Source organism: Prunus dulcis, chromosome 1, assembly GCF_902201215.1.
Source record: "Prunus dulcis chromosome 1, ALMONDv2, whole genome shotgun sequence".
Lineage (NCBI taxonomy): Eukaryota > Viridiplantae > Streptophyta > Magnoliopsida > Rosales > Rosaceae > Prunus > Prunus dulcis.
In genome coordinates this window covers 12,076,910-12,091,886 of record NC_047650.1, presented here as the reverse complement: position 1 = coordinate 12,091,886, position 14,977 = coordinate 12,076,910, and the positions used below count along the sequence as shown (strand labels likewise).

The window sequence follows — 14,977 nt, the reverse complement described above, 5'->3', positions numbered from 1 at the left end:
GGCCAGGTTTTAAAAAAAATTCCACAGCCCCTCTTCCTCCCAAAACCCTAACCTCCCAACCTCCCAACCTTGGATATCAACTCTTCACCGAATCACCACCACCTTCTATCCGCCGCCCATTTTTTAAACTACAAGAAGTAAGCATGAAAATCTGAGTGATAATATGCATATTGATTGATTGAGTTTATGCTTGAAATTTATGGATATGAATCATATTGATATTTTTTTTTTTATGTAATTAAATTTATGGATATGAATCATAGTGATAATCATATTAATGTAGATTGATTGAGTTTATGCTTGATTGATAATATGAATTGATTGAGTATATTGAATATTGATTGCTATTTGATATGATAATTTGGTATATTGAATATTGATTGATATGGGTTTAGGGAGTATATTGAATATTGAGAGTGGGTTATTGAAATTTTCATATTCATATGATAATTTGGATAAAAATTAATGATTGATTGAATTAATTGATTTGTAGATTTATGGAACGATTCTTTAAAAGAAAATTATCTACGGATAGTTCTTCTCTGTCTAATCCGGGTAGTTCAAATGCAAGACCAATTGAAGTAGATGAGATCTTAGCTAATCTTCAAGCAGACCCTGGACTAAGAACTCGAATGGCGGATTATAGTCCTAATATTCGGGATGAGATCCGAAGAGCATATCTACAAAAGGGACCTTGTCAACCTAGAAGTTATAAATTCCCACAAACTAATCAATCAGGAATTAATAGACGCTTCATTGCTCATTGGTTTGATGATCATGATTGGTTGGAATATAGTATTGCTAAAGATGCTGCGTTTTGTCTTCATTGTTATCTCTTCAAATCTAATTTTGATCAAGTGGGTGGTGATGCATTCACTGGGGTAGGCTTCAATAATTGGAAGAAGGCGAAAGAAAGATTTAACCTTCATGTTGGACCGGTTGGTAGTGTTCACAACCAAGCTAGAGAAGTTGCTTACAATTTGATGCATCAAACTACACACATTGAAACAATTGTGATCAAGCAAACAAGCCAAGCTCGCACGGCTTATCGCACTTGCTTGAATGCATCACTTAAGTGCACTAGGTATTTGTTGCGGCAAGGGCTTTCTTTTCGTGGTCATGATGAAAGTGCACAATCAAGTAATAAAGGGAATTATTTAGAGCTCTTGCAATTTCTTGCGGATCATGATGAAAAAGTTAAGGCCGTTGTGTTGGAAAATGCTCCGGAAAATTTAAAGTTAATAGCTCCTTCAATTCAAAAAGATCTTGTCAATTCTTGTGCTAAAGAAACCATTGATCTTATCTTGAGTGATGTAAAAGATAGATATTTTTCAATAATGGTGGATGAAGCACGTGATGTTTCAATAAAGGAGCAAATGGCGATGGGGTTGCGTTATGTGAATGACAAAGGACAAATAATTGAAAGGTTTGTGGGGGTTCAACATGTAACCGACACTACTTCAAGTGCACTAAAGGAAGCAATTGATGAATTCTTTTCTTCCGTGAATTTGAGCTTTTCCAAGCTACGAGGACAAGGTTATGATGGAGCTAGTAATATGAGAGGTGAGTTCAATGGCCTTAAGACAAAGATTTTGAGAGAACAACCTTGTGCATTTTATGTTCATTGCTTTGCTCATCAACTTCAACTAGCTCTTGTTGCGGTAGCAAAGAAAAACATTGATGTCAACTCTTTTTTCACAACGGCTAATAGTTTGGTTAATGTTGTTGGAGCATCTTGTAAGCGTCGCGATGCACTTAGAGCACAATACCAAGAAGAGCTTGTGAGAGCTTTTGAAGATGATTGTCTTATAACGGGGCGGGGCTTAAATCAAGAAAGGACTCTCAAACGTGCCGGCGATACACGATGGAACTCACATTATGGTACGTTGATTAGTATCATTTCTATGTTCCCATCTGTGGTGAATGTGCTTCAAATGATTGTTGATGATAATCCTAATGATAGTTCGGGTGAAGCCTATAAGTTATGGAGAGAAATACAATCTTTTGAGTTTGTGTTTCACTTATTTGTAATGAAAGCTATATTGGGAATAACAAACACTTTGTCTCTAGCATTGCAAAAGAAAGATCAAGACATTGTGAGTGCAATGAATTTAGTGAAAACATGCAAGGAAAACCTGCAGTTGATGAGGGATAATGAGTTTGAAGAATTGGTTGAGCAAGCATCCTCGTTTTGTTACAAACATGATATTATAGTTCCTACCATGGATGAGGAATATGTAATTCCAGGGAGATCACGGCGTAATGCTCCAATGAAGACAAATTATCATCGTTATCGTGTGGAGATCTTTATTCATGTAATTGATGGGCAACTTGCGGAGTTAAATGATCGCTTCAACGAGGTAAGTACTGAGTTACTTACTTGTTTGGCATGCTTGAGTCCAAAAAATAACTTTGTGGCTTTTGACAAACGAAAGCTAGTTCGTCTTGCTCAATTTTATCCTTATGATTTTTCGGATAGAGACTTATTGATGCTTGAAGATCAACTTGGTGTTTATGTTCATCATATGCGTTCGAGTAGTGATTTTTCTCAATTGGAAGGGATTAGTAGTCTTGCGGAAAAAATGGTGGAGAAAGGAATGCATGAAATATTTCCTTTTGTGTATTTGCTTCTTACATTGGCTTTGGTTTTACCGGTTGCAACTGCATCAGTGGAGAGGGCATTTTCCGCCATGAATATTATTAAAAATCCACTTCGCAATAGAATGGGAGATCAATGGTTGAATGATAGCTTGATTGTTTACATTGAGAGAGATGTTTTTGCTTGTATTGATAACGAAATTATAATGCAACGTTTTCAGAATATGAAAACTCGTCGTAGACAATTGTAACTTGTATTATTGGGTTTGTTATGAATTATGAATGGAAGTACTATCTTTCTATCTTTTTAGCATTATTTTCTTTGTAGAAAAATTTCTGAACTTTTACACTAAGCCCCCTTGGCTACATAATCCTGGATCCGCCACTGGGCGATGGTGTTGCTCATGCATTGGCTCAACTTGGATTGCGATAATGGCAGTTTTTTGTATGGGAAGATGCAGTACCGCCATGGTGGTTGGTTTTTTTTAGCAAAAGATTGAGAGGGAATGAATGAGTATTTAGTTTTTGTAGGTAGGGAGGAGCTGCGGTACTCTTTTTTAAAACTATATTTTCCTTTTTTGGAGGTTTTTTATTTTTATTTGGTCGATTTTTGAGATTTTTTAAGGCAAGATTTTAACGAGGTCATTATCATGCTCCTCTAGTTTTTTATTTTACCCATATTTGTTTGTATTTTGCAATAATTTTTAGTCAATAAAGTATCTTCCTGATATTAAAAATTAAAAATAAGAAAAAGAAAAAAAAAAAAACACGAAGGCCATCTCCAATGGGGTCTTTATTTTGGATTCAACCACCACGAGGCTCTCAAATATACAACCCAAGACCAAAAAGACATCCCTAATGGCATTGATTTTTGGGCTCTAAATGATGAAGCCCCAACAGCGAGTTCTCCAAATCTATGGACATGCATAAAGCCCCTATAGCCCGAGCAGGCCCCATGCGGAAGAAAAAAGTTGAGCCCACATGAGTGACAGAAGAAGCTACTTCACTCTCCTCAACGCAGCTGCTCCATCTACTCGCCCATCAGCACATGCATTCAACCAACTTTTGCCCATCCAACAATTGGTTTTTGAAAATGAATACTCACCCTCATCATTGAAGATGCTCCAGCTGCTCAAGCATTATTCAACACTTTTTATTATTATTATTGTGCAATTCAATTTTCCCTATAAAACACACGTACTTTAAGTTTTTCACACCACCAATATCATTCACCACATTTATTTAATTCTACTTAATTTCATAAAATTATTTAATAATTGTTGGTTTTTTTATTTTTGGTAATCTCTCAACATCCTTATGAAAAAATCATTTAAAAAAAATATAAATCAAAGGTTGTTTTCTTTAGTTTAATGTTGTTTTTATTTAAGTCCTTTGTACTCATTTTATGTTTAACGTCTTAATGATATGTGTGTTTGTTGTTCCGGAATATAGTCTTAATTTGATTATTTTGTTGTTAAAATGATCATAAATGAAAAAAAAAACAAAAACAAAAAACTAACATCATATAAAGTACATGAACAGAAAATAAGCTAACAAACAACATAGAATAAATCAAAGTACATCATAAAAATCCAAATATAAAGCCCCCCATCGTGAGAAAGATACCTTTAGAGCCCAGAATATTTCATTGGAGCTCTAAATGAGGCTCTATCCACCATTTTTATAGCCCCATTTAGAGACTATGATTTGGGATGCCCTAAGGCCATCCTCAATGATTGGGGCTCTAAAAAAGGTTGATAGAGTCCTATTTAGAGCTCCGATGAAATCTTTACTGCTTTAAAGGTATCTCTTCTATAATGGAAGGCTCTATATATATATATATATTCTTTTTAATGATGAAATTTGACTTACATGTCTTTTAAAAAACTTATTTTGTTTTAATGTATGTTTATGTTATGTTAGTTTTTTGTGTGTGAACATTTCAAAAAAAATCAAAATAAAAAATTCGGACAAGATTTATAAAAAATAAAAAATAAAGAGATTAGAGTGAAGAAAAAAACTAGCTATGTATTTATAAAAAAAAAAAAGGTGGTAGAAAGAGTAGAAGAATCAAGTTTTTTATTCATTTTATATCCTAGCAGGCCCCATGTACATTTTTTTGGTAGGCGAGTAAGAGGGCAAGTGCGCGTCCTGGGTGATTGAGGAGAGAAAAAAGTGAATCACCTCAAGGGGCTGCATCCGGGTCCACACATTTGAGGATAGCTCCAACATTTCTTTAGCATTGATTTAGAGCCAAAATCTATCCCATTGGGGATGCATATATGAGAGCTCTATGGTGATTGAGCCCCAAATAGATACCCCATTGGGGATGGCTTAAGCGAGCAAAGGTTGGTCCAATTTTAAGGCAACTGCATGCATTACATTACATTACATATACAAGGCCCCATCTCATGATGGATAAAAGTCCAAACTAATTCTCCAAAACAGACGAGGACTGAGAACCAGTCGAAGAAGACGAAGAAGCAGACAAGGACCACGAGAGATTCATGTTAGAAGCTCCGCTTCAATGCCATTTTTACAATTATTTATTTATTGGGTATGAACAAAAATATCAGGTGATGATTTGGTAAGAAATGTGATAATTTGCAAACTGCATCAAACTTGAGAGAGAGAGAGAGAGAGAGAGAGAGAGAGAGAGAGAGATGGTCAAGGTTACAACATTGGGTTCCAGTCAAGCTTTACGTGGGTTTTTTAGGTCGGGCTGAGGTTTTAAAGGGCTTGGCCGGGGCCGGGTCTTTTTAAAAAGTCCTTTAAATCTTTTTGTTACATGTTTTTTTGGTGTCAAAAGTGATGAATAAAGAGTCTTCTATTAATCAGACCAAAAAAAAAAAAAAAGTCTTCTATTAAACAATAGTATAAATTACTACATAACTTAAGAAAACAAAAATACAGTAGTTAAACTCTTTTACTAAAACTAGACCAATAACCAATATATTAAAAAAAATATATACCTAAAAATAAATTTTATGAAAATATATTACTTTTATCCCAAATTAAAATTAACATCATAAAAATTAAAGTAATTTGTGCTATTAGAATTAATAAAATCAAAAAAGCAATTTTGTGCCCTGGTCTCTGCGTCTCTCTCTATAATTACTGTCTTTGTTGACATGGCCATGGAAATAACTTTTGTGTTGTTATTTCTTTGTTCGGTTCGGCCTGAAGATGCCACATGGGTTCCTATGTTAGATTGAATTGAAGTTGGCCCAACAATTTGTTTTTGATGCTTTGGGTCTGGCCGTCTGGTGTGATCAAATTACTCACAATTTTTAAAATACCTTATTTGCTCACTACACCCAACCAAATTGGAAGTATCACAAAACCCCAATCTTAAGAATTAGTTTTCTTTTATTTATAATCTATTTAAAATTTAAGAAATTGCAAAATAATCAATAAACATAAAGGGCATAGCTTCCAGTGTGGAGATCGGCAAGGTCCTCGGTCTTTAATAAAGGCCGAAGCCTCACCTCCCGGACGAACTCCGCCCTCACCCATTTATGCATAGATGTGGGTTAAAGTACCAATATAACCAGTCTTATCCTAAGTATTGAAAAATTCGTTACCCCTTTTATGAGTAATTCTTTAGCGTGATAGTCACATCGTCACGTAAAATTATTAATCTACTCATATTATAGCATAACGTGATAATATTGATGGTTACGCCTTAAAATTTCACCCATTTTACAATTCCGGCTTACTTATCCTGACCCATTAGTTGCATTGGACTTTTATACTCTACATTGTGGGCCAAGATTGGGAAACCAATACCTTCATTTCATCAAGGTTGGCCCAAAAGTTTCATCTTGGAGCAGCCCCGTTTGGAAGCTGGCAACCTGTATAAAATGAAAGCTGATCAATTTGATTATTTATTTGACGAAATGATATCTTAAACTAAATTCGAGGGTAAAGAGATGGGCGCACTACCTGATCGACTGGATGAATTCATGCCTGCAAATGCACACAGTTAGTCAGATAGATATTGCAAAAAATGGGAAGATTCCATTTTCCACTAGAGTGGAAAACAGGGTGCAGCACAAAGCCAATATCAAAACCCAACTTCACTTGAGGGAGACTGATTCCAATCAATCGAAATTATTTCAAAAACCAGATTTCAACGCACATTCATAAATTACTTCTTACAGCAATCCCCAAAAAACAAAAATTGACTTTTACCTGCCTATTCTGTGCCAACCAACAAGCATAGCATCTTTGTTCAGTGGACAAGTTAGCTTAGGCAGGTTAGACCTAACATTTTCAACCACACTCATGCCTCACAATTGTAACCTAAAAAGAAACAAACAAACTGTAATTCATGTAATAATTTTATAAAATGCATCAAAACATCACTTAAATATCATCCGTTTTGACTTTTTCGATGCAAAAGTATCACTTCACTTTGAATAATCAAGTTTCTCTACCATGTCTTTCTCAATAGAAAATATAAGCAATAGTCTTGTGGGTTTTTACCTTCTTGTTCATCCTCCAAGAGCGCTCCCTTTGAAGAGCCATAAATACTTTACTTCTTTTTTAATTCATTTCTTGGTTACTATTATAATAATAAATAATAATAAAAACCTCCTTTATTGAGTTTCCTCTTTTTAGTTTTAGAGTAAATAATTAGACTTTCTTTATAACAATATTTGGACTTAATATAATATCAATATATATTTTTTTTTTATAGTAACATACATATGTATATATAAAGGTTTATCAAAATTATTGGCCCTCCCAAATTCTCAATTTGGAGCCCCTAGGTGACCGTTTTACCCGCCTATGCTTAGGGCCTCCCCAAACTACCACTCTAAATATTTACTAATGTTCGCATTCGCACTTAATGCATCGAAGCACCGAAGAAAAACCGCTTATGTAGAGGCTATGCACAAGGCCACCAATAAGATTAAGAACAAAACCAAAATCCACACTAGTAGTGATGCATACACAAAGGTCAAATCGTTTAATGTTGGGCATCACATAACTAATTGCTTCAATCTTGTCAACCCATTTTTTCCCAACCTGGTTTTGACAAATATATACATAAGATATAATATTGACTTTGACACCTTAAGAGTCTAAAAGTTCTCCTACTAAAGAAGGCCTCAAAAGCTTTTCCCACCAAAATGGCAAGCGTAATTATGTAATTTTGAAACTAAATTGTAGCCATATTTTGTCAAGATTTGTGCTGCCATATGATCATATGGATAACTGGTGTATATAGATCATATAAATAGATTCAAAGATTGGCCTTGAAATTCAACCCACCAATATTTGTGGATGGAGATCACTTGACACAGTTAATATGATCGAGTTGCTTTAAATATATGGTTTTGGTTTTGGAGCTCAAGTCAAGTTGGGAGCAAGTCCCACTCAACTACTTATCTAATAATTACCACCTTAATTATACTACTTAGATATCATATCATGGATCATGGATCATGGATCCACGGATCCATGGATCCATGTAATGTGAAGTTCAAAATCCGTAATCATATTTGTCAATGATTGCTATGAAATAAAAGTGCAAATGATTATGAGGTATGAAATTCTTAGCTGAGCTCACTATTACACATTCAAGAGTTTTCATGTACAACTTTTAAGATTTTCATTATTATAAATGAAACTCAATGATACATAATAAACTTTGAATCTCTATATGATCTTGCTCGAGAGTCATCACTACACGGACTTGCTGCCGCTTTATATATTGTTTTGATTCAAGAATTAATGTTAAGGTGATAGCAAGTTCACGTACAAACTCTGTTTTGAGAGAAGCCGATTAACATTTCTCTTATTTAACATGATATCAGAGCTATAATTTTAGGACTTCCCAATCCCATATTCCATATATATGCATCTTTATTATGTCTTTCCACTTGAAGAATGGAATTGCACGTAAGGGAGGGTGTACATCATTGATTGGAGTTAGGGACTAGTATATCACTAGTGCATTGAATTGAATGGAAGTAGTGGTCAGTTAGAATCAAAGGAAGGTGGGCTCAAAGGAAGAAACGACCCTTGATTATATTAAGATATATTAATTGGTAACTTGACATGGAAATGAATATATGTGTGCCCTCTTAAAGTCTCGAGACTACTAGATCATTAATCATGGTCATGGGCTTCAGCGCACGGGGGGTGGTCCTTTAAGGATATTATAATGTAAGTCATGTGGATTCTATTATAAAGTCGTATTGTGTAAAGCCATTATATATTTTGACTTGCTTATGATTGCTTCCGAGTCTCTTCATATCTCTTGAGTGCAAGACCTCGCGTGATTCCTCAAAAGATATAGAAACTATATACTCAAACTCAAAAGTCAATTAATCAACGTGACATCGTCTTTTGATGGATGTAGAATGAAAGATATGGTCATTTGTATTGCACATGCAAATACATGGTACTTGAGGGCGACAAACAAACTGTCATTTTTATCGAAAACGATCAAGGAAATCACATCGAGAATTTATTCTTTTTCTTTTTGTTTGTGTTGATATACTACTTACGGCCAAGATTAAAATTATAACGGCTTAAAAAATAACGTAGTTTTAGAGATATAAACACAATATCAACGCATAAAATATAAGCAAAAGATTTAAAGTTTGAAATCCCGGTAGTTGTTGATAGAAAGCAAAAGGGTAAACTATTAGCCACGCTTGAGTAAAGTTGAGGAATTAATGATTAGCTTTTGTATGTTGATCAGTTTGAATATTGGAAGAAATGGAAGACCATCAAAAGGTTTTTAGGCTTAGAGAAAAAAGTATGATTGTGAAGTCCTTTTTATCTTGTGCTCATTATATATATAGATTTAGTGCCACCACCATTTGAATTTGTTATTTTAAAGCAGCTTTGCATCCCACGAACACTAAACCCATCATAGTGAATCAGTGATCAAGCGATCATGAGGAAGAAAAGAAAAACTATATTTGCTTGTACAAATTCTCATGCTCTCGATCAACCTTCAATTCTCATCGGGATTGAAGCTTAATTAATTACCTTGACAATTACTTTGACATTCTTTAATATTGGATTATGCAACAAGTTGGTACCTCAGATAATGTTGATTATTCTCTTGCTAATCATTATTAATGTTGTATCATGTCCTATTGGTTTGAGTGCTAATATTTTGGATTTACACAATGGAGTTCTTGATTTTACTACAACATGAGAGATTAAGTGGAAGCACGTGTACACAAAGCCAATGTCTATAGCCATGTATACAGTTCTTATTCTATACGTTATTACCGTGCGGGCGTCATTGTAAACAGGGAGGAAAGTATGGAGGGATAGTAGAAAATACATAACGTCCACATTGTAATAACGTTCGGATGTTCGTATAAGAGAACATCTGTATATATCTATACTCTCTTTCACACACAAATATGAAATATACTTCATACTTTTTGTATTATTACATATTTAATTGTGTTATATTGTTAGTTGTTAATTTGGATTATACCTTTCAAAGTAACAGTTCATCTAATCAACGGTTCTAATTAACAGTCTATGTTGTTAGTTGTTAATTTGGATTATACCTTTCAAAGTAACAATTCATCTAATCAACGGTTCTAATTAACAGTCTCACGCGTTATGTAGTTAGTTGTTAATTTGGATTGTACCTTTCAAAGTAACAATTCATCTAATCAACGGTTCTAATTAACAGTCTCACACACATATAGCATATCAATTTATAATAAGAGAGAATTTTCTTTTACTATATATATAAAAACTATATGCTTGTTGAAGACTTGAAGGGACATATATATTTTGGCAATATATGTACTCCACCAAGAAGAGAAAAACCAGTATGGTGCTCCACTAAAAAAGCAAAGGGACCCAAAATAGGTACTAAATGAGGAACAAGTGTATCTATGATTATTACAATTGAATAATATTTACTTGATGAGTTGCATGAGTTTAAAGCTAAAGGTGGGCATATACCCTATGTCGATCCAGCTATATATAAATAAATAAATAAATAAATAAATAAATAAATATATATATATATATATATATATATGTTTATATATATATTGGCAACACAGGCAACGCTCAATCAAAGTGCATTTCAACCAGTGACTACCAAAACTGATGATATTGATGTATAACTGGCATATAGTACAAATGTTCTGCCGTTTTTCTTTTTGTCTCGGATTTATTGTTGCCTTTATTTATTTAATTAATATATTTTTTTTTTGTTCTTCTTCTTTTTATGCTTGTGGAATAATGGTCAATCAAATTCACAGCTTTTAGATTCCAGGAAATGAAACCTTTACACCAAAAAGATCTATCCCCTTCTTTCCTTTTTCTTTTGCACCAAATGATGAGCATTATTCTCCTACTTTTTAATCACCTCATGACTCCTAAAGATGCTGCTTCGCGTACACACAAATATATATATATATATATATATATATATATATAAATAAACAAACAATAATATCACAGCTGGTAAAAAGAAAAAATATATATAAACAAACTAGGAATAGTTGTACAGTTTCTTCATCTTTCTTCTTCTTCTCCTTCCATATATGTCTCATGGATTTCTCTCTCTTTGAAGAAAACGCGATAAAAATGATTCACAAACGTCAAATCCTAACAGAAGAACTGGAATCCACTAAAAAATAAAAATAAAAGTTTCCGAATTTTATTGAAAGCATGAATAAGCTGATGAATGGAATTCCATAACTTGGCTTAAATAGAAAATATATAAATTAAGCCTAGGAAACCGAAAGTTGCAAGATATTCTTAAAACTCAACTGAGAAGAAAAATATATTACAATTCTAAACTCCCATGGCATTCGTGTGTATAAGTTTCACCCCTCTTCTTCTTAACTTTGGCAAAATATAAAAATATATTTAAAAAAGGAAATAACCATATTAGGAAAATATATGGTTATTTCCTTTTATAGAAGACTTATTCTAAAATTAAAAATAACAAGAAATGGTAGTGGAGTATAGCTCAGTTGGTTGAGTTCTTCCACCTCCAATCATGTGAGCAGAGAAGGTTCGAAACTCACAGACACTCAATGAATATATATCTAAACCCCCTTTCCCCCAATCACTTGTAAAAAAAGAAAAAAGAAAAAAGAAAAAAAAGAAATTACAATACACCTTTCTTCTTCTTTTTTAATGCCATGTTTGATATTTGAACATAATTTTCCTTGTTTGTGTGCTTTATCGGAAATTTTGAACCATTTTATTTTCTTTACTTTTCTTCATTGGAATTGACTCGTATTGTGTCTTACAGCACTTGATCGTGGTTTGGTCCACTTACCTCGCTTGATCTTGGTTTGGTGACCTACTTTGCCCCATTCTATCAACTCTGTCCAGAAATTCGTTAACTATAATAACGTAGTAATGGTGTTTGTGTAATTTTTTTACTCATGATTCATTATTCACCAATTGAGGGGTGACATGTGAAGTGGAGCCCACCTCCACAAAGATAAAAATATAATTAAATATTCTAATGATTAAAACTATTTTAAAAATTAAAATAAAACATTAAAAAATTTAGAACAAAAAAAAAAAAAAATCTTTCCCTCCCTCTGTCTCTCACTCTTTACTCGAACCTCTTCTAGCAGCCATAACCTTCCTTCCTCAAGCCACCCCTATCCCACCCCATCCTTGCCTCCTACACCATGGTTGTGCTCTCAATCGTATCAGCGCCACCGTTGGATTTGATCCTTGAGGATAGGGTGGGTGGGTGAGGGTTGGGGTTTTCTGATTTCACTGTTGATTTGGGAAAATGAGTTTTAAAGAAGGTGGTGTGACAAAGGGAGGCATGGGAAAACCAAAGGCCTCCAAATGGTCAGACGATATGCCCATTAGTTTCACTAGATTTGCATGATTTACCTTCTGCAGAACATTTAGTTCCTCTGTGACATCTTCCTTGGTGTTCTTTACAGCTAAGACCTGCCCATCGATTATGGCTCTGTATACAGACCCTCCAATCCTGCAGTGCTCGCTGAGATTCATGGTTGCCTCCATAATTGTTTTGATCTCATACATGATTGGCTTTCATAGATTGAACGAGGCAGAGGAGGTGGCTGGGGTGGCTCATTGGTAGGTCGGGAAGGGGGGGAGAGAAGGGGAGAGTTTTTTTAATGGTATTTTATTACTATTTTACCTAATTTTTTAGTTTTAATAATATTTTTATTTATGTAGAGGTGGGCTCCACTTGCCACGTCACCCTTCAATTGTGAATAATGATCATGTGTACGAAATTACAACAGCACTCGTACTACGTCATCATATTTAACAGACTTTTGGAACGAGTTGACGGTATGGGGAAAAGTGAATTACCAAATTACGGTCAAACGGGGTAAGTGTGCTACTTTATGTTTGGAGGGACAAAATGAGATTTGACCCTCATTTCAGGGGGTATTGATGTAAATAAACCTATATTTAATCCAGTTGAATTACATCAGTTTGTATGTTTCACAACCGTTACCCAATACAAACCAAGTCCAATTGACAATTGAATTTTATATTTTTGGTTTTTTGGTTCAACATCACTTTTACTCCACTCAATTTCATGGTGCAAACATCATATTATTTTTGGGTTTTTTGCAGTTATGCTCCTTGAATAATTTGCCTATTGTCAATTTAGTCCCTTAACAAATTTTTCGGTAAATTAAGGACTCTAATTGTTTAAAAATTGCCAATTGAGGGTCTACCGTCAATTTTTTCAAATTCCATCTGAATTTCCGTCCAAATTAAGAGTAAATTTGTAATTTTATAAAAAAAATTTAAAAAAGAGAAAATAAAAACCTCACCTGCCTAATCTTCTTCCCTCTTTGTCTTCGAACAAACCCGGTTGGGGTTTGTCATCTTTCTAAAGAACAAGATTTCTTTTCTTTTTTGTTTTTCATTTTATTGGGCAGTTAAAGAACTGGAAAGAGTGGAGGGTGGAGAGGGACTTGAGGGTCGTGGAGGACAAAGGGACGTCGTCGGAGTAATCGGCGAGGCTGAGAGAGGAGGTGGCGGAAGGGCTGGGTCTTTGGAGGTTGGAATGTTGAGGGTTTGGAGGGTTCTGAGTTGGTGGGGATGGGGGTTGTACGGGTCTTTAATTTTTTTTTTTTTAAATATAATTTTTTTTATATATAAAATTATTTAATTTGGAAGGAAATTTAGATGGAATTTAAAAAAATTGACGGTAGGCCCTCAATTGGCAATTTTTAAACAATTAGAGTTCTTAATTTAACGATAAAATTGTTGAGGGGCTAATTGACAATATGCAAATAGTTAGGGGGGAAAATCCAAATAAAACCCTATTATTTTTATATAAAAAGTTCAAAAAAAAAAAATTTTAAAAATCGAAATAACAGCTCATGCAACGCTAAACTTGTGACATATATAGCAATTTTTTTTCTATTTAAAAAAAAATGTAATTGGAGGCATTTATTTTTTTGGTCGGTTTCCTAAAAACTAATAACGGACCAATCAAATTACATTGGTTTTCCAAATGCTTCATATCCATTCCTACTCAAATGAGCAAAAAGAAAATTAACTGAAGTTGTTGGGTTTGATTAAGCTTGAGCAACTTTCTTGCTCATCTTGACGTATAATTTTATCGTCTTCTCTCTCTCTCTCTCTCTCTCTCTCTCTCTCTCTCTCTCTCTCTCTCTCTCTCTCTCTCTCTCTTTTTCTCTGAATTTGTGAAACCATCGATGTTTCTTGAATGAATAATTATAATTTACCAGGCATCAATTCAAAGGCCTTTGGATAAGGAGTGAATTATCAGAAACACATGGGCTACAACTTTACCTAGCTTGTCCCTTCACCAAATAAATATATACGTTTATTTATTTAGGTATCAAGACCATGAAAAAAAGGAAATTCTTTTTGCCCACTGCTTTCTTTAAAACAACTATCCCATTCCATTCCCACCAAATTTTCATCGTTGGTGATGCGTACGTGTTCTTAGTTTTTTTTTAATGGGGAATAAAGACAACCTAAACCTAAATTAAGAAAAGTTACATGAGTAAATAAATAGTGCATGTATGAGAGAATCATACTCGTTAACAGGCTCTAACTCAATGAAAAATGGCATTAAACTGTCGTTTTATTCGAAAAAAAAAGGGAATCATACTGTGAACCACATCACTCTTCCTACTTTGAGCTGACTCACATTAAATATGTTTTTAGTTTAAATTAATATACAGGCAGCTCCTTAACCCATTAAAATGGCCGTTTTGTAGCTTAGGTAGCTAGCTAGCTTCCCCTTTTCATGAAATTAACAGATCATTATCCCCCTCTTAGCAAAAGAGACCCCGTTAATTGTTGGCGTATGTAACCCAGAAAACATCGTGTTGTGTCGATCAACACTTTCTGTGTGGTCCCTATAAGATAATAATAATAA

At 34.1% G+C, this 14,977-nt stretch overlaps 1 protein-coding gene across 1 annotated transcript; it reads left to right on the top strand.

The window, feature by feature from the left end:
• Window positions 1-497: 497 nt before the first annotated feature.
• LOC117613995 (zinc finger MYM-type protein 1-like) lies at window positions 498-14,351 on the top strand. Its single transcript, XM_034342665.1, has 4 exons — window positions 498-1,563; window positions 1,651-2,784; window positions 13,500-13,621; window positions 14,319-14,351. Exons 1-4 carry the CDS (start codon window positions 498-500, stop codon window positions 14,349-14,351), a joined length of 2,355 nt encoding a protein of 784 aa, XP_034198556.1.
• Window positions 14,352-14,977: the final 626 nt, after the last annotated feature.

Excerpts from the sequence above, each read along its gene's own strand:
- LOC117613995 (XM_034342665.1), top strand. The coding sequence starts at position 498 with ATGGAACGATTCTTTAAAAGAAAATTATCTACGGATAGTTCTTCTCTG. Across the intron at positions 1,564-1,650 it reads TGGAGCTAGTAATATGAGAG|CTCTTGTTGCGGTAGCAAAG; the intron begins GTGAGTTCAATG and ends AACTTCAACTAG. Across the intron at positions 2,785-13,499 it reads TGAGAGAGATGTTTTTGCTT|TTAAAGAACTGGAAAGAGTG; the intron begins GTATTGATAACG and ends TTTATTGGGCAG.